General features: G+C 46.8%; 1 protein-coding gene across 2 annotated transcripts in view; it reads right to left on the bottom strand.

Annotated features, from left to right (window-relative positions):
* ADGRL3 (adhesion G protein-coupled receptor L3) overlaps positions 1-20729 on the bottom strand; it is a 643333-nt gene that overhangs the window by 161365 nt on the left and 461239 nt on the right. For both annotated transcript variants that reach the window (XM_015412493.1, XM_015412494.1), the window contains exon 15: positions 309-518. In XM_015412493.1, coding sequence (XP_015267979.1) covers positions 309-518 — 210 coding nt within the window. The remainder of the gene's footprint in view (positions 1-308; positions 519-20729) is intronic.

Below are 20729 nucleotides of genomic sequence, written 5' to 3'. Positions count from 1 at the left end.
AGCTGTTTTGCAGGCTGTCTTCTGCAGTCCCTTTAAACACCCCCTGTTTAAAGGGACTGCAGAAGAAAGCCTGAAAACAGCTGAGTGGTAGGAACAATCTGCTCCAGCCCCTCAGCTGTTTTACCGGGTTTGTCGGTAATTCCCGAATATATCTGGGATTTTTTTGGTTCTCCCGAAAAATCTCAGATATATTTGGGATGCTGAAATATACCCGAAAACTACCAAAAAGATGTTTTTTGGGTATATTTTTGGATCAGGAAGATCCGAATGCACACCCCTAGCTCAGTGTGTCTGGACATGATAGTTACCGGCTGGTCCGTCCTGTTGATTCCAATGAGGAAGAGAAGTTCTGCCACAAACAGGCTGATGCACAAGTTTTTATGGATCGTATTTCGGTCACTTTGGAGCCCACGGAAGAAGCAGAAGGTAAAGATGCAGATCAGGAGGCAGACGAGGGACAGGAGGATGCCGACCCAGGTGATAACATCCAGGAGCAGGTCATGGACTGCATCCCTGTGCTGCAGACACAACAGAAAGGGCAACCAGTCACTACCAGCTCCGGGCCGGCTCATCTGAGACTCTTGGACAGAGTCTGCTTTTCACCTGCCAATCTCCCACCCAAGGGAGTCACAGATCATAAAAAGAGAATTGCATTAATGCGTCTACGAAAAGTATGCACGTTCACTTTGCTCATTCAGCGTCTGTCTCATTTGCAAGTTCAGCAGAAAACAAGTGCCCGATTGCGGATCTCATTTATTGGAAGAGAATGGCACCGACGGCATGTATTTCCCACACTTATCAGTGGCATCAATAACCTGGCATTAAGCAGCCATCGTGTAAAGCGTGTCACCATGAGAACAGTTTCTGCAGTTCTCGAGCCTCTGGGCAGGCAAAGGTTTTGAAAAGCACAGCCGTGCCACTTTACCAGAAATATTATCCTGATCAACAACCACCAAAATTGTCAAGTCCCAGAGAAACAGCAATTTGACTCCCCCCATCAAGATTATAATACTGTATTTCAAAACCTCCCTTAAAGTAACTTTCTAAGGCTGCGGTCACACGTGCCGGTTGGAGCGGAGGGGAAGCGAGGCTATTTCCTCCTGAGGAATTTGACACGCAGTTGTGAGATCACACCTCCCTTTGTAGCTGCGAGCGCAGCCCGTCAGTGTGCGATCAGACGCAACTGCGGGTGAGTCAGGTTTTTTTTGGCAGTTTGCTTTCTATGCACACAAACAAGGAATCGCACCTCTGCACTGAGGGTCCCCTATGGAGTATGCGATGATGCGCATACTGCGAAGGGGGGGGGGGAACCGGCACCGAGCCGGTATGGCATGATCAGACCATCCCAATGACATAAGAGCATGCTTGTGCAATCAGACGGGGGGGAAGTCCGTCCGTTGCCCGTCAGAACCTGTTAGAGCCAGACTTTCCCCTGGCGTTTTTTCTGCGGCTGAGCAGCACGGGTTGCCAATGACTGCGGGACGCTTCCCAGATGTTGCTGTCTGATCGCTCCCTTTAGATCTGTCAGGCATTCGCAGCTATGTCGGATCTAAAGGCGCATGTGATCGCAGCCTAAATGTCCTGGAAACACGGTTTAAATACTGGGTCATCAGTCTGGGTAAATACGAATAATAGTTTTAACACAGAGATTGTACAACGGGACACTGGAGAGACGGCAGATAAATGTCCTCAGTAAATAAGTACAAATAAAATAAAATGGCTTTGTATTTCCATGTGAACTGAAGTAGGGTAAGTTTTAAAAAAAATCATACTCCCTCTAGGCCTTTTCTTGTTCTTTTAGGTTGACTCGACTGAAGAACAGGGTACATTAAAATGCGAGATTTAGGTCTAATTTCTATGCACAGTTTAGATGTTAGGTCTATGACACGGCCTCGTTTGGAACACTGTGTACAGTTCTGGTCACCATATCTACAAAAGGACACTGCAGAGCTGGAAAAAGTACAGATGATTAGGGGGGTTGGAGGTCCTTCCCTATGAAAAAAGGCTGGAGAGTCTGGGACTTTTCAGTTTAGAAAAGAGACGAATGAATGGGGACATGATAGAGGTTTATAAAATTATGCATGGGGTGGACAGAGTTGACAAAGGGAAGTTTTCCTCCCTCTCTCAAAATACTAGAACATTTTCCTGTATTTTTTGCAGTGGGGTGTAGTGGTAAAGAGTGTCAGACTAGCATTTGGAAGACCGAGGTTCGAATCCCCACTCATGTCCTGGAAACTTGCTGGGTGACCCTGGGCCAGTCACACTCTCAGCCTAACCTACCCCACAGGGCTGTTGTGAAGATAAAATGGAGGACGGGAGAATGATGTAAATCGCTTTGGGTCCCCACTGGGGAGAAAGGTGGGTTACAAACAAATTAAATAAATAATTAAATTAAGTTCACTTAAAGGCACACTGCACATTGGGTTCTGTAGTCTTATACCTGCATTAGTGGCTTTCTGTATTAGTGGCATCTGATAAGTAGGCTTTGGTCTACAAAAGCTTACATCACAATCAATCTGTTAGCTGTTAGGGTGAGAAAAACTAACGGCTACCACGCTTTGTTGTTGTTGTTCAGTCGCACAGTCGAGTCCGACTCTTCGTGACCCCATGGAAATGACATATGGCTAGTTATTCTTGATCAAGTGTACTGCTGGCGATTTAATGATGTTCCAGAATACAACTTGGCACAACAGGTTTAAAATACCACAAAGGCAGATAAAGACAAACTGCTTGTTTCAGTGTTGCTGAAACATGGGAGCAGTATTTTCCGACATGAATGACCTTGCTGTGGATTTGATTAAGTATTGAGGATTTGGGGAAGCCTACCCCAGTCTGCCATTCCCTGTTAGCGGAATTGCAAATTCTGAACTGCACTTCACGTTTAAAGAAATTTCAGTGGTAATGCCTATGAAAACTCCTGGCATGGGTATTCAGCCTCTGAATCCCAGTTCCAGGAGGTAACATCAGGGGTAGGCCTTGGCCTCTCTGCCCTGTTGTTGGCCCTCCAGAGACACTGATTGGGCCCTGTGTGAGCAAGGATGCTGGACTAGATGGACCACTGGTCTGGTCCAGCAGGTCTCTTCTTATGTTCTTAACATCAAAAGAAAGCCTCTGTGCTCTGTTTGTTGGCCCTCCAGAGCACCTGGTTGGCCGCTGTGTGAGCCAGGATGCTGGACTGGATGGACCACTGTTCTGATCCAGCAGGGCTCTTCTTATGTTCTTACGTGCCTTCATCTGGTAGTGATATAGATTTTTCCACCCAGAAACATGTGCTATGAATCGGGCCTTAAGCAGCTCCATCTGTTCAGCCCATCAAAAGAGGCACCGGGGCCTTCCAGCATTCCACAGATGAAAATAGGTAGATTTGGTCTTGGTTTTCAGCCATGTTCCTTTAAGAAGAAACAAATGGCTTTCTCAGAGCCAAACCGGACAGCTTCATATGTTTGCAAAAGTAGCAGCAGAGAACAGTGTCTACTTCAGAGAGAATATATATGTCTCCTTCACAGACAATAACTTTCTCGAAGCTACACTGTTTAATCACTGGTTTGCCCATGATTCATTTATTTCACCGAGTCAGTAATGAGGGGTTGCAAACTTGTTACAAAAAGATGCTCGAACAGCAGCATCAAGACTTAAAAGAACATACAGTTAAATACGCTGTCAATGTCTTTCACGGCCAGAGTTCATTAGCTGTTGTAGATTTTCTGAATTGTCTGGCCGTGGTCTTGGCATTGTAGGACCTGACGTTTCGCCAGTAGCTGTGACTGGCATCCTCAGAGGTATAACGCAGAAAGATGGAGTATTCTCTGTGTCAAGGATACTCCGTCGTTCTGTGTTACACCTCTGAGGATGCCAGTCACAGCTACTGGCGAAACGTCAGGTCCTACAATGCCAAGACCACGGCCAGACAACCCGGAAAATCTACAACAACTAATATACAGTTCACTTAGGAAAAAGAGATAAAAGAGGGCTTAAGAGGTGGTCTTAGATAGATCTTTGCTGTCCGATACATGGGAAATGTACACAACAGAGGCCGACTCAGCATAAATACATTGTTAGTGGCCAGGAGTCAAAGTGCAACGGGGCACGTCATGTAGAGGGCGACTCCTCTAACTCCATCGCCTCACCCCTGCTCTCCATCAGGTAGATCTTTCCTATTTCATCTGGTAACACCTTTTTATTTCAACTCCTTTGCCTAGGGATGCAAACAAAACTCCCTCCTGTCTGAAGATTCTGGGGTTCCCAATTACCTGATCTTGCTTTCAGAGAGGCACTGATAAATTTGCCAAATCATCAATCATACTTTGATTTCCCACATTTGTTCCATTCCAGGCAAGTGTGCAGGGTAGGGTTGCCAGGTCCTGGATGGGAAACAACTAGAGATTGCGGGGTGGACAGGGACTTCAGTGGGGTTCAGTGCCACACAGTCTACCTTTCATAGCACCATTTTTTTCTCTCCAAGGGAACTGGTCTCTGTAGTCTGGAGATGAGCTGTAATTCCAGGAGATCCCCAGGTCCCACCTGGAGGCTGGCATCCCTAGAGAGGGTCCAGTTCTCTGGTCAAGACGTTCAAATGACTGGTGGGAGGGGACACAGTGCAGGGGCTCAGCGCATTCCCAGCTGTCAGCAACACGGGAGGTGACTGACATCCCGGTGTGAGCCTGGGTTGCTTTTGATGGCTGTATCCGACCCATGACCGCTGCTGGCGCTTGTCTTGGGCCTGGCTGGCAGTAATCTGGGCCCTGAAAGGAATGGGTGTGCCTTGAGACAAAACATGTTAAACCAACCCTGCACACGTGCACTCGGTTGCAATTAACAATTCCTGTATCCTTTTCCTTCTGGGTTACCAAGTGCCTATGTGGTGCCGACATGATGGTGGTGGGAAGTGCTGTGAAATCACAGCTGAGTTACGGTGACCCTGAGGGGGTTTTCAAGGCAAGAGGCTTTCAGGGGCGGTTTGCCATTGCCTGCCTCGGCATCATGACCCTGGTATTCTTTGGTGGTCTCCCTTCCAAATACAGACCAAGGCTGACCCTGCTTAGCGTCCAAGAGCTGATGAGATCGTGCTAGCCTTATTACTTATAGCCACAGATTATTGCAACATAATTTATATACATTTTTTATTTTGAAAAGCAAAGTATAATATAGAGGGGATACAAGAAGAAAAGAGGGGTTATGAAACAATTTTTTCATACACACACACACACACACACACACATGCATACATTACAGGGTATATAGAAAAGAAAAAATATTTCTCCCCAACATCCCCTTCATTATAGTTTTAAGACATTATTACTATTATTGTAACATAATTTAATATATATTAATGTAGAAAGAAAGAAAGAAAGAAAGAAAGAAAGAAAGAAAGAAAGAATCTCCACACAAACGCAAATCTCTGTATCAGTGTTCTTGAATAATCAAACCTTGTAGAACTTTCTGCACAACTTTTTGTGTCCCCAGGAGTAGATCCATATTTAGTGCCCCATTACTCTGCGTTTTCCAAATCCACCTTTTCTGCGATTTTTTCCTCTTCAGACCTGAACTCGCAGTCTTCCAGTGAGGAATTCCCAATTTTGAATTTTGTTTCACCCCACCCTTTTGTATTATCAGTGTTGCATGTTCACCCCCCTCCGGTTGTCCCCTGAGCTATCCATTAATTTTTTATAAGCGTAATGTTGACTGTGTTATCACGTGAATTGTTTTTCATTATAATATAGCAACATAAAGTTGGGACAAAATGGGCAGCGAGGTTTCATGCGCAATTACCTGTGCATGAAGTTCCTTTCCTTTCCTTTCCTTTTGGTAGGTAGGGTTCCCCCCCCCATTTAACATTTATAGTCACTTCCACCACATTTCCAAAAGCACAAAGGCCCCCTGTAAAATCCACGAAGGCTGTCATTTTGCCCCAGCTTGCAAAACACCACCCCTGAGGGCTACTCGACTGCTCCAAACAGCCCCCGCCTGACAAACCCTGACTCCTCCCTCCTTTTCTGTCCCCATTGGAGGGCTGTCCAGCCAATGGGGGGGGAGTGGGGGGATGCCTGATGGGGGGAGGGGATGCCATTAGGGAGAGCGGTTGCCTTATGGGGGGAGGGAATGCTGGTGGTGTGTAGGTTTTGACACCACATGCTTCCATTGTTTCTTCATTCTACTCCCCCTTCCCCTATAGCTCCCGGTGTGTTTTCTTTTCTTTCTTTCTTTTTTTACAATGATATGATGTTATAACATTACTGCAAAAAAAGAGAGGTCCCATCGCTAACAAAGTACACGAGGACACATTTAGTGTGCTTCGTAATCATTGAATAAAACTGTTACGAATTGGTGTATCCAGTTCGACGATAGCCAGCCATTTTCTTAGTTGGCGCCTAAGGAGGAACAGGGGACCTTTGGAATGGCAGCAACCACGCTGTTCCCCATGAAACATCCAGCCCCTCCCTTTAAACAAAGCAATGTTATGATGTTATAACACTACTGCATATCCGGGGGGGAGGAGGTTCCGTTGCTGACAAGTACATGACGACACGGCTGCACAAAGGAAGTACGGAACACATGGGGAGGGGGGGTTTCCAAAGAAAAAATTCCCTGAAATAAATGCCCTTCTGAGGAAGGGGTGCCACAAAGTCGGAGCATCAGTTGGGGATTCAACTCGCTAGGAAACAGTGGCAACACTGAGGTGTGGAAAAGGAGGAAGGGAGGGAGGGAGGAAGGGAGGGCCCCGATGCAATCATGCAGTTGTTTTTGCTCTGTGGTTTGATAAAAACCAGAGAGACACTGATGCGTATCAATAACATACCAGCATGGGAGGGGGAGACATAAGCAGGAAAACACAGCAAACCACCAAAATGTCAGTTCCAATATTAATGTTAAGCACTGTCCAAGTGGAATCGAAAGGCAGGGCAGAGTACAGTCAAGAAAGACAACAGAGCAGAACGGAGGAGACCCACTCGTCCCTCCCTTTGATTGGAGTGCAGAATTTACACCGCTTACTGTCATTTTTAAAGACCTCCTCGGGTCAAACATCCTTCCATTTTCATTCAAACAATGAATGCAATTGTAAAAAAAAAAGTGCTGGAGATAGAACTAAAAGGAGCTCCACTCCAGGGAGCCCAGGCGCATCTTTCTGCCTTTTGGCAAACAGGGAATTTTTTTTTTAAAAGGTATCGCAACCCCGCGATGAACAAAAAGGATCGTTACTTCTTTCTGGCAGGCTTATGAATTTAACAAATTACCTATTAGCTTGCAAGACATTTTATATCAAATGGTCCAAGGCTATCTAAGGAAGGGAACAGAAACCGCCCCCCCCCCCCCCAGACAACTAATGCTGTCATTTTTAATTGGTAAACCGGACAAAATCATAATTAGGATCCACAATTCAGTTTTTCACTTTGTTAGACCCAATATTGGGAAGCGATTCCTGGCGGAGTACGAGTCAAGGTTAATATAAAAGCCTGTCGATGCATTAACAGCACACGGGATAAAACGGCTCCTGGATTACAGTGCTACGGACTGCAGAAGGGGGTTCTCTTGACTAAGTTCTCCAAATAATAATCTCTCCAAGGAAGAGGTTCTGGGATATTTTTCTCTCTGACACGCTTATTTTATTACAGGGGTATGTATTCAGATATTCGAATAAAAGAAATCAACCCTAACTGTTCCCTGGAAGGCCAGATACTGAAGCTGAAGCTAAAATACTTTGGCCACCCAATGAGAAAGGAGCACTCACTGGAGAAGACCCTGATGCTGGGAAAGACTGAAGGTCAAAGAAGACGGGGACGGCAAAGGATGAGATGGTTAGACAGTGTTATCGAACATGAAATTAAGCAAACTCCGGAGTACAAGAGAAGACAGGAGGGCCTGGCGTGATGTGGTCCATGGGGTCGCGAAGAGTCAGACTCAACTGTGCGACTGAACAACAACAACAAATTCAAATATGTGATTCCACCAGCCCATGGTCTGAAAAGTCATAGCCCAGGAACAATTTTACCTACTGATCTGCTAATTGTGTACATCAGTTCTATATCAAACGGCTTCACTGGGAGGATTGTGCAGACGTCTGCGACAGATGTTCGCGGAAGGAAGGAGATGCTACAACTTCCCCTGAGCAACACATGGCACGATTCTTAGCAGAGTTGCACTCTTTTAAGCCCACCAACTTCAGGGGATTTAGAAGGATGTAGCTCTGTTTAGGATTGCGCTGTTAATCTGTTGCCCAGCTGCTCTGACAAGAAGGAGAGGCTTGCTGCTGTCCAGCATTAACATGCAATCTGATCCCACGAATCCACTTTGACAGCGAGGTCACCAGGGGGCTACAAGTACTGCAGTTTGCATCCTACAAGACCCTCTCAGAATTTCCTTCACAATATACGCTGGAAATCTAATCAAGTGCCCAAGTAGCACCATTCATCCAGTCTGGTGTAGTGGTTAAGAGCAGCAAACTCTACTCTGGAGAACTGGGTTTGATTCCCCACTCCTCCACATGCAGCCAGCTGGGTGACCTTGGGTCAGTCGCAGTTCTCTTGGAGCTGTTCTCTCAAGAGCAGTTCTCGAAAGAGCGCTCTCAACCCCACCTACCACACAGGGTGTCAGTTGTGGGGAGAGGAAAGGGGATTGTAAGCTGTTCTTGAGAGTTCGAGTGAAAGGCGGGGTATAAATCCAACTCTTCTTCTTCTCCTTGACCATTGTCCACAAGTCTCAGTCATGCCTCCCATCCAAGTTGACTCAATCAGCTGCAGCTGGGCACATCTTCCCTTCTCCATTACATCACCTGAACATTCCTTACTCGAACCCCCTTACAACAGAAAGCCTGAATTATCCCATGACTGCTCGGATTCTGACTCTTTCATCTATGTGGTCCTCCTGGATCCTAAAGGCCCGCCAATCACAGTGCGATCTTATATTTTACTAGTGGGCAGCCAGATGCCCAAATGTTGGCCCAAGATCATCACACATCCTAATTCTGTACCGGTTTCGGCCAGTAGTACTGCTTCTCCTGTCTGTGCACAGGCGCTTGAAAAGGGCTTGCAAAGTCCTCCACTTTTGTAACTGAATCTGCTCCTAAAGCTTTTCCCATCATTGCCGACACTGAAATCATGTGGACCTCCCTGCTAAGACAGGCAGAGTATAATTTTTGCTTCTCCTGTTCTGCTTCCCTTCCCGAAACTATTCCTCCATGTCTTTCTACCTGCCCCTCTTTCTTAGCTTCTCCTTTTTCTGTGTTGAACCAGCCAGCCAGTCTTCCTCCGTACCATCCCCACCTGGTTAGGGACTCTTTTACTTCCAGTCCTGAAAACCCTTCTCTGCTCATCCCCTTTGCATCTTTTGGGCGCTTTTTAAGTCAACCCTACAACTATCTCTTCTCTCCAGGCCGGTTTCTTTGGAATAACCATGTGAGAGGCACGTAGTTTCGATCAAATGTAACTATAATTGGGTATTAGTGTGAAGCAATACAAACGAACACTACAACTGCACAAAAGTCAATGTTTTGAATTAAATTACTGCAAGTAAACTGCTCCTGCATTGTTGCCATTTAATGCTGCCATGTTCTTGTGTTTCGTGCTGCCGCCGTTCCACTTCCCATTTGCTATTCGGTATCTCGGTTAGGGGGATGTGGAATGTACAGTATAGCTTGATCTTGTCAAGTCTTGGAAACTCAGTTTCGAGCTATACTGTACCATTCCACATCCCCCTAACCGAGATACAGAATAGCAAATGGGAAAGGTCAGTACTTGGAAGGGAGACCACCAAGGAAGACTTTGCAGAGGAAGACAATGGCAAACCACCGCTGCTTCTCACTTGCCTTGAAAACCCCACGAGGTCATCATAAATTGGTTGTGATTTGACGGCACTTTACATCTTGGTTAGGCCAATAAAGTGACCTTCTGATTGAGTATGTATCCCCCTCCACTTCTTTTCTCACCTAGGGAAAACTAAATGTATCAGGAAGAGAACTGTGCATGTATTAGACTCAAATAATTCTGGCCCCAGAAACCATGTCATAGCTCTTTGGGTACCCAGATCAAATCTGGGTTAGTTTAGTAGGCTTACGTTACAGTGTCATGCCTGCCCTTGACTCAGCCCCAGACCCAGCTCCTGACAGCCTAAGAGGGGAGGATTCTGTGCCTTTAAGAGCTGAAGAAGCATCAGGATCTGCACCTACTGTAAGTTCGGAGGAGGATACACAGCAATCTGAGCCAACTACAGGACGGTTTGCACCTGGGATTGATCTGCTGTAAGCAGCTCACCACCTGCATCTCCCCCACCTGTAAACTGGCTTAGGGATAGGAGACGTCAGGATCTGGCTAGCCGACGAAAAGAAGCACGTTCAAGAGGGTGGAGATCCTTGAGCCCTGAGTTTTAACAGCAGCCAGGACCTCGCACAAAGGTACTAATGGGTTAATGAGCCAGAGCACTATTTAGTAGGGCCTCTGGCCATGAGCAATTTGTGCTGGCAACCTTGTTCGCAGAACCAGAAGCTCTCCACCTTGATTCCTGTTTGACTCTGTGGCTTTTTGGACTCAGCTTGTGTTTGTGGACTTCTGCTCTGGCTCCTGACTCCCAGCTTTGAATCTGATGACGCTCTTGGCTTTGCTATCTGGACTCTGACCTCTGGTAACATTTGACTATGGCTGTGTCTGGTATTTTGGGACTTGTTTAACGCTCTGCTGACTGCTCTCCCGGCTGACCCTCGGACCTGTCTTGTGACCCACCCTCCCAGCCTGACTCCCTGGCTCTACCGTGACATACAGGAAGGTAGTTTTTGGTTGAACATTAGGAGAATTCCCAATGTTAAGAGTGCTTTGCTAGTGAAACCAATGACCCGGGGGTTGGAGGGAAGGGCTTTCCCTCACTAGAGATCTTTGAGCAGAAGTTGGACAGTCATCTGTTGGTGATGCTCTCGCTTTGGATTTATTACACTGAGCAAATGGTTGAACTAGATGGCCTAAAGCACTGGTTCCCGACCTTTCTGGAAGGGTGACCCATAAGTCCAAATTTACTTGGGATGGTGAGCCATCGAGGCTGACCCAAGGTTTTTGGGCACCCTAGGCAAGCTATGACTTTGACACCCATCTAGTTCAGCATTCCTTTTTCTACAGTGTTTTTTGAGAAACCAACAACCATCACACACAGCGCTAAGCCACACCCAACTATGAACTATTTTAGATGTATTGTATGTTTTTAAATTGTTTGTATATTATGTTTTACCATGGCAAGGTTTAGCCTTGCCTCTGTAAGCCGCCCTGAGCCCCAAGGGGGAGGGCGGGGTATAAATACGAAAAATAAATAAAATAAATAAATAACCCCCAAGCATTCCAATATGCACAGCCTTTGCATATGGAGATTGCATTTTTTTTATTCCTGCTTTTGACCTCCCTCTTTTTCAACATTCCTCCCTTCTAATCTCCCCTAAGATTCTAAGAAACTCACCGTAGTAACCATCAGGACATGTTTTACTTGATCAACATGTATACGCAAAGAAGAAAAAACCCAACTAATCTATGACACAGAAACTACTGTTTCCACGGGCAGATCTTGGGTCCCAAAAATACAAAACAGAGTAATGGAGAGAGCGGCCATTAAGGAGGGCTGGCCTGTGTCCCACTTTCAGAGGCAGTAACAACAACTAAGTAACAACAGTATGTCCTGTGGTTGCAATAGCACTACAACAACAATAGAATGAACAATCACAACGTATACTTCTGATGAATTATATAATCAAAATATTACAGTAGAATTTGAACAGAAGTTTTATCCCACATATAATGTTCTCAAAGTCAAAGAAGCATGTTTCTTCCTGCTAATACTCTTTATGTGTACATTCTTACTGTGTACTAGAGTCCATTAGTAGTAAATAGGCATCTCCCCTTTATATTCCCTTTTATATATATACTAGAAATAATGCCCGTTGCGGAAATAAATACAACGGGATCTAGAAAGAGGCTCTGGTTTTACCACAGATGAAAAGTGTCTATTTCTTTTGGGATATCATCGAATTGTTGTAAATATTCCAATATCGGGAACCAGACTGCTATAAAAGAAGATTGTGTTGGAATCTTGTCAAGTCTCGTAAGGTTATCCGAGAGTTTAGCCATAATATACAAATCCCACAACTTCTTGTGCCAAAGCGAAATTGTAGGTGTCATTGTTGTTTTCCAGTGGGTTGCAATGACAGTTTTGGCTGCAAATAGCAGGATGGAGACCCTCTCCACCACTGACAACGTATACTTCTGATGAATTATATAATCAAAATATTACAGTAGAATTTGAACAGAAGTTTTATCCCACATATAATGTTCTCAAAGTCAAAGAAGCATGTTTCTTCCTGCTAATACTCTTTATGTGTACATTCTTACTGTGTACTAGAGTCCATTAGTAGTAAATAGGCATCTCCCCTTTATATTCCCTTTTATATATATACTAGAAATAATGCCCGTTGCGGAAATAAATACAACGGGATCTAGAAAGAGGCTCTGGGGAGAGTGCTCTGGCTTTGGGCAAACAGTGTCAGTTTCCTGTGGCGACCTCAGCAGGGTTTAATGACAGAGTCCACTGTTTTCTCCAGAGGGACTGATCTCTGCTACCTGAAGAGCATTTGTATGTTTGAGTTATCTGTAGCCCTCACCTGGAGAGTGGTAACCATTGTTACCCATTCTCCTCTCCCCTATGAGGTATGTTATGCAACTGAAAATTCCAACTGCCTTGCGGGGAGGGGGGGGGAGTTTGAGGTGTGGAATGGACTGAAGTCCAATCAGCTTCCATATGCAAAAGACCAGGTTGTCGCAGCAGTTGTGGTGTGGGCGGGACCCGGGCTTTGCCTTCTGATTGGTGGCGATATATGCTGAGGAGCAGTGCCATCAGCCATACACTAAGGGAGTGCATTTTAAAAGTGATGGCCTCTCTACTTGTGTTCCTGGATTGTTTTGCTCATATGGAGACTGTGTTGTTCTGAGCACCTCAGGGTGATCTTGCTGGTACTTGGCCTGTGCAGCTCAGTGCACTGCAGGAGTACTATGTGCAAATGTCTTTGCAGCATTCCTAAGCTGCCTCCTCCTTGTAGTGTTGGTGTATCTGGCGCGACATTTGCCAGGAGCTTTCTTGGGGGCACTAAGAGGTGAGAGGTGTGAGGGGGAGTTGGTGTGAGGGAGTGGTGATGTGGTGGACATTTTTTCAGGTTGGCACGCATCGAAATGGCTCCTAGAAATGTCCTTTACTATCTCCCCATAAACATTCATACCCTGGCCCTGCTCCTACACTTGACACATACTGGCCTGCCTGGTGTTGAGGGAGATCCAGTGTAGGAGGGGGAGGAGTATTAGAAGCCACTGTGGAGGTGGGGCTGCACCCGACAGACAACTGCCTCTTAGGTGAAGGAGGTGGGGGGAGTGTGTTGGAAGCCATCCCACCTCCTCTCCTACACCTGACAGGCAGCTGCCTGTCCAGTGTAGGAGGGGGAGGGGGAGGAGTATTAGAAGCCACTGTGGAGGTGGGGCTGCAGCCAACAGTGTGTGACTGCAATAAAAAAGGCCAATGCTATGCTGGGGATTATTAGGAAGGGTATTGAAAACAGATCAGCCAATATCACAATGGCCCTATATAAATCAATGGTGCGACCTCATTTGCAATACTGTGTACAGTTCTGGTCACCACACCTTAAAAAGGATATTATAGTGCTGGAAAAAGACTGTGTGAAAGAGCCACATGCGTCTCCCTCGCTGCAGTCTGGCCACCCCTGAACTAAAAGATCCCTTCCAACTATAGGATTTTGTGCCTTACAGCCGTGGGAACTGTTGACTCTTTATCCTTCCTTCCTTCCTTCCTTCCTTCCTTCCTTCCTTCCTTCCTTCCTTCCTTCCAAAGCCCGGTAATCAGATATGCTATTTTTCTTTATTTTCCATATGTGATATGACTACCAAACCCTCCACCGGAATTCTCACCAGTTTGTATTTCATAAGACATAAAAGGACATATTGTGTATATAGGCAATAGCCTACTTTATCGGATGCACACTGTGTACTGTGCGGAAATCGCTCTTTATGACTTGTGAGACATACTTCGAGATAAACAGAGATAACGAGGAATGAGCGAGAACGGTTGCTAACAAATCACACTGGAGTGTTGGAGATATAATGAACACAATTTCCAACCAAATGGGGGAAGTAATTATTTTTTTTTTGTGAGGAGGAATACTCTCACTAGTGCAATGCAAACCTATTACTTCCTAGGTCTTGTGTGCGATGCTTTCGTTAATGTTTCCCATAATGGCACTGACCTTTTTTTGCAATATCATCACATGGCTGAATCTCATTTCTTCGCCCTACACCGAAGAATGCATTCCCCATTTTGCTATGTATTCATTCTACAGCCGAGAGGGTAATTAGACATGGCGGCAGAAGATCTATCGGTCAGAACGTGGGTTGACCACACAGCTGTAAAGTGGAGCTGGGGTGGTCAATTTGCAGAGAGGTGTGGTGGTCAGTGTTCCCCCTAAGCTGAGTTAGTGTGAGCTAGCTCAGTTTTTTAGCCTCTGGCTCACACATTTTTGTCTTGGCTCAGGAAGGATGGCTAATTTATGCTAATTTCTGCAGTAGCCAAATCGCTCGCTCACAACTTGAATGCCAGTTGCTCACAAAGTAGAATGTTTGCTGACAAGACTCCGCAGCTTAGAGGGAGCATTGGTGGTGTTTAGACACACACACCCCCCAGCCCCAGTTGCAAAAGATGCAGGATTGAGAGCGATGTGGATGGATGGAAGTGGTTTTGTGAGCAAACACAGTGAGGTTCTTCACCCCTTTCCTGTGCTCTGCTCATCCACTTTAAAATGCCTTCTGTAGCTGGGCAGCGTAACTCACATCATAAGATACTAGTTGAAGCACAATCAGACGTTGCTTAGGGTGAGGCCAGCACCAGTGTTCCCTCTAAGCTGAGTTAGTGTGAGCCAGCTCACAGTTTTTAAGCCTCCAGTTCACACATTTTTGTCTCGGCTCAGGAAGGATAGCTCCAGAGCAAACTAATTTATGCAGTAGCCAAATCACTTGCTTACAACTTTAATGCCAGTCACTCACAAAGTAGAATTTTTGCTCACAAGACTCCACAGCTTAGAGGGAGCATTGCCCAGCACCCCACAGGTTTGATTTTTACCTTGACTGTAGCTCTTGGATCAGGTAGTAGGTGATGTGGAAGACCTCTGCCTGACACCCTGGAAGAGCTGCTGCCAGTCCGAGTTGACAATACTGAGCTCGATGGACCCAAAGGTTTGATTCAGGATAAGGCTGCTTCCTGTGTTTGTGTGTACACTAACTGCAAAGCATGTGGTAATGTCATGTGACACCAGAGTCACGTGACAGGAAGAGCGGGGAGCAAAAGTTATGACCTAGCTGGTGAGAAGGCCAGGAGGACAATTTGCAGAAGACTGAGAAAGTTGGGGACGGAAAACACAAGTTGAGAATGAGGATGCATTGTGCAGAAAGGGACAAATCAAGGCTCACAGAGACAGAAGGATCTTCATTACGGAGTGACTATCCCTTACAGTCCTGCTGCGGCAGGAGCCACAGTACATATACAAGAGATACAGGAAGAGTGACACAAGAAGCTCACATATGAAGCTGTCTGATGCTAAATCAGAACACCAGTCCATCGAAGTCAATACTGTCTACTCAGACTGGAAGCTGTTCACCAGGGTCTCAGGTACAGAGGTCTTCCACATCACCTCTGGCTTGTTCCTTTCAACTAGAGATGCTAGGAATGGAACCTGGGACCTTCTACATGCCATGCAGATGCTTTTGATCTCTATGTATGTGCACTAGCAGCAGGTCCTTTCAAAAAGCACCGGGGTGGTGGTGGTGAGGTGGCTCTCTATAGACTTTGCAACGCGGCTGGTGAGGCTCCATGGCCCACCTCAGCTGAAGAGCCAAACGCTTTAACTCAAAGCGTCTTCACTGTAGTACTTATCGAATTCTGGTAAGACGTACAAAAGATGTCAAAGTTACATTGCACATAAAACGGAGCCAAGGTTTACTGAGAGATCAAAAAAAAAAGGAAAGAGGATCATTGGATGAGGAGAAATCAGAGAGGCATTATGCGGTGCCCCCTCATGCGCTTTCAATTGATGACGCTTCAACAAAGAGGTGGAACATAACAATCCTGAGCAAACACGCAGGATAACAGAGCCAAGACACACAATGCACATTATTAAAAGGAGCTGCCTCCCCGCGACGCTGCCTGATGGGAAGAACTCTTTCCGCTACAGCCTCTCTGCAGCCATTATCGTTCTCAGCTTACACCAAAATAGTACAAGGGCCCATTCATTACTGGAGTGGTATTCAGCAACAATGGGGGAGAGGAGGGGGTGGGGGGGAATCACAATTTTTATCAAAGCCATTTGGTGTCATGGAGAGAGCCGAGAAAGCTCCGTTTCCAGAAAGACATTTTTTTGTAAAGGTGGTTCTTTTAAAAAAAGAAATAATAAAACAGCCATTAACTGCATTTTCTGGTGGTACGACTTCAGCTTTGTGAATTTAATCTACTTTTACAATTAAAAATACCTTAAAACACGCACACATAAAAAACCCGTGACTCTGGACATTTTCCCGAATTATATAAGGATCTGTGTGTCCCCTGTTTCGAAATTTGCTTGGTGGGTTTGACAGAATGCTACGCATCTTCTGGGGTAGGGAGGTCAAACACAGTGGGGCACACAGCAAAAATGAGCTCGTACAGAAAAATGCCGGCTCGAAACTCACCCTCAACGTCCCCAAAGGTTCTGTCTGGGGGCTGGAAAAGTGCCAGCAATGAACAAAGACAGTCGCTGTCTGAAACAAACACAAGCATGCCCAGCTGAAGCACACCTGGAGTTCCAAAGTGAGGTAGGTAGGGACGGTAAATATAAGGCAACAGCTGGGAGACAGATGAAAGCTAGAATCCATGGGGAATCCATGTCCAAGGAGAGCCCAGGCATGTGGCAAAGCAGGCTTCCTGGGCACCCAGCCCGCCATGCATGAATGGGTACACATCAGAAAGGACTAGCCCAGGCGGTAAACAGCAAAGGGAGATAAGAATGGAAACCTCAAGAAGGGTGGGAGACCTGTCCTTGGGGATAGGACGTATAAGCCGGCATAGCCCCTCGCATTGTTTTATATGTGAGTATAGGGGTTCCACGTGCCCCACGTAGGCCTGTAGCCAGGATTTAGTGGCTTGTGGGGCAATTTTTTTTCCTGGTGGGGCTGAAGTTCTCAGTGCAGAGAGAAAAGCCATTTAGCCAATAGAAAGCTGTTACCAGGATAGATCTCTAAACTGTGAGCTGTCAACCACTTAAGATGACAGTTCACAGCTGCTGCAAGTTAATCACTTCTGCCAGCCTGCACAACAATTCTGGTAACAAGCTAGCAGGTGGAGGTGATGACTTCTATAGTCAAGAAAGCTAACACATAGGCAGAAAAACTCTCATAAAGGAGACCAGTTTCTTGACCCAGAGTTAGAAGGGATCCTAGAGATTACCTACTCCAACCCCCTTGCTCAGTGCGGGAATTAGTCAGCTACAGCACCCCACTCTGCTTAAAGGAGCACACACCTTTAAGAAATGTTTAAAAATGATTTTAAAAAGCATTTACAGGAGAAATTCTTGTGGGGCTGTGCCTTTAAGAAAGGGGGTGGAGTCCCCAAAGCCCCACCATAGCTACAGGCCTGGCCCTACTCCAAGGTTTTCCTGTCTTGCAGAAAGAGGATGGCCTTGCCCTAATACCTTCTTAGGGCAGTGACCTGCCCTGTCTCTCACAAGGCCCCACTGTGCCCATGGAAAGATCTAGAACTCTGGTCCCCAGCCCCATCTCACCTCTGTTCTCTCCTCTGTTTCTCTGGCATCCTGTCCATTGTTGCCTTCTGCTTTGGGCTTCCACTCTCCTTTTATCCCTGGCCCGCTTCCTGTAATGTTTCCTCTTGCTCAGTTCCTACTCACCCTACTCACATGAATCTGGGAAAGGAAGTAGGATTTCCCGACTCCTGACAATAGCATTGTAACTCCATACCTCCCCTTCCCACCGTCCCTCACTTGAGCAATTCCTGTGGCCATACAGCTTTTGGCCAGCTAGCTACAGTTTGCCTGTAGGGTAGCCAGCTCTATCTCCTCCAGGCAGCTCCATGTGTCAGCTAGGCCTCTGTCTAGCCCTGCTGCCATGGGGGTGAGATGGCTTTGGAATGTTAACTTTCGATTCTGCTGTGGCTTCACTGTTTCTCTTATCTATGCTTGACCTTCAGTGCCTGGTGTAGTGTTTCTCTTGGGAATTAATGTCTTTGGCGGGCTTCTACCTGGCCCCTCATTGGCCCTAGGCCAGTGGTGGGGAACCTATGGCACGGGTGCCAGAGGTGGCACTCAGAGCCCTCTCTGTGGGCACGCGTGCCATCGCCCCAGCCAGGCCCAGACCATCATTAAAGTGTCGAATTCTCTGCCAAATCATTTTAAGTAAATGAAAGCATTTGGGGTTGCTTTCCTTACTTTGTTTGGATCATCTTGAGTTAATGTATGAGTTGTTTTTTCTAAAGTAAAACCTCAGTATTCAGGTTAAATTGCCGTGTTGGCACTTTGCGATAAATAAGTGGGTTTTGGGTCGCCGTTTGGGCACTCGGTCTCGAAAAGGTTCGCCATCACTGCCCTAGGCCATCAGGGGGGGGTCTCCTTGAATTATGTATAACTGTTTGCTTCACGCGCTTTTGGCCAGTTCTAACACAGGATGTATAAAATATCTGCATACTATCATCTGTCTCAATAAACTTTACTTCTTTGAATGAAAGCTGCTGGGAACTGATTGCTGCAGGAGTCTGACACTATGTCACCATGATGTTGAAGTGTGCAGTCCCCCAAAGCGTGGGACCAATGGCTGTCACCCCAGTGCGCCATAGCCAAGGGGCAGCCCTGCCTCCAGGCGCTATTTTCTTAAGAAAGAGCCCAATATAGCTTGCCAATCACCTGAGTAGCTGGCCGAGGTGTACCCTTTAAGCTACTGAAGTCTCCTCTACTTAGTGAACGTAGGAGGAGCAGAGGTTGAGGCATGCCCATTGAGCTACCAGACACGGCCAAACAGTTCTCAAAAACGAGGGATTAAGCGCTGACAAGTCAAAACTGACTCAAAGTGATCCCAGGGCCATGAGATTTTCAAGGCAAGACATGAGCAGAGGTGGCTTGCCATTGCTTGCCTCTGCGTAGCGACTCCAGTTTTCCTTGGAGGTCTCCAAGTATTACCATGGCTGATCCTGCTTAGCTTCCAGGCTCTGGTGAGCTCCGGCCAGTCACGGCTATTCAGGCTGCTGAAGAGGGATAAAGCGTTATACGCGGCACAAGATAAAACGTACAGATATTGTAGAAATTATTCTGTGGGGTGGGAGGGAGAGAAAAATTCAAGGTGGGAGAACAAAGGATAAAGCAATCTCCCCACTGGGACTTTTCTCTCCCTCCCACCCAGGGGTCATTTCGTGGAAAAAGAGCTAGGGGAACTCATTAGCATAACTCATTAGCATATGCCACACCCCTTGACATCAGGGGCCCGGCGGTGGACCTGCAAGGCCAGTGGGAGTGCGAGGAAGCCCTGCGAAGGCCCTCCCTGGCCCCAGGCAGGCAGGGGTGGGGAGAGGCGGGGAGGAAGCAACTTACCCTCCCTCTTCTCCTGCCTCCTCCTGGCTGAATGAGGGCTGGAAGCGGGGTGGCTGGAAGCAGGGGGCGGGGCTTCGTCATGTGCCCCCCTGCACCTCACCCGGGGGAACTGCGTTCCCCCGCGTTCCCCCCCGAAATGACCTCTGCTCCCACCCCACAGGACAACTTCTACAGTACTTGTACATTTTATTTTGTACCACACATGAACAGCGGATATAGATGTAAATATGATAGAGCATCCATGTTCATTCATCGTAACAATCTTTTGAACGAGATGGGATGGTTGAAATGTAGCATCATTATTCAACACTAATTGGGGGGTGGGAATCGAGCATTCGAACCTCTTCCTCTTAAAGGGGGTGGGGGGAGAGGAGATGTCAAATGCCTTCTCCCAGTTTCCTGTAACTGTTGGTCTTGAGGGATTTCCGTAGAATTTCACACCAGTGAATACTATTTCAGCTAACAGAAATCTACAAGATGATTCTGAAGACCTTGTATCAGGGGATTTTGCCCCCGAACAGCCCAAGTTTATGCCTACCCCGGAAGACCTGGACCGGGCGTTACAGGACGTGGCTGGATGGCTTAGACTGAGTTGGTTGAAATTCAATCCGATGAAGACGGAGGTCCTGTGCCTGAGTCGGAGTGGTATGGGGGTAGGGATCCCACTCCCAGCCTTTGATGAGGCACCGTTGGTGCCAGCGCCGAGGGTTAGGAGCTTGGGAGTGCTCCTGGATGCTTCCTTAACAATGGAGGCCCAGGTAGCAGCCGCTGCCAAGGCAGCCTTCTACCACCTTCGGCTGATTAGGCAGTTGGTTCCCTTCCTCGAACGCAATGATCTGACTGCAGTGATCCATGCAATGGTCATCTCGAGGTTGGGCTACTGCAATGCTCTCTACATGGGGCTGCCCTTGGTGCAACTCCGGAAGCTGCAGGCTGTTGATGGGTCTCCCCAGGTGGGAGCACATCCAGCCTGTGCTAAAGACATTGCACTGGCTGCCAATAGCATACTAGATTTGCTTCAAGGTGCTGGTTTTGACCTTTAAAGCCCTTTATGGTCAGGGACCGGCTTACCTGAGGGATTGCCTTTCCC

The sequence above is a fragment of the Gekko japonicus genome, unplaced genomic scaffold (assembly GCF_001447785.1).
Source record: "Gekko japonicus isolate JY-2015 unplaced genomic scaffold, Gekko_japonicus_V1.1 scaffold74, whole genome shotgun sequence".
Classification (NCBI taxonomy): domain Eukaryota; kingdom Metazoa; phylum Chordata; class Lepidosauria; order Squamata; family Gekkonidae; genus Gekko; species Gekko japonicus.
The sequence above is the reverse complement of the archived record's forward strand: the minus strand, read 5'-3'. Positions and strand labels throughout refer to the sequence as shown.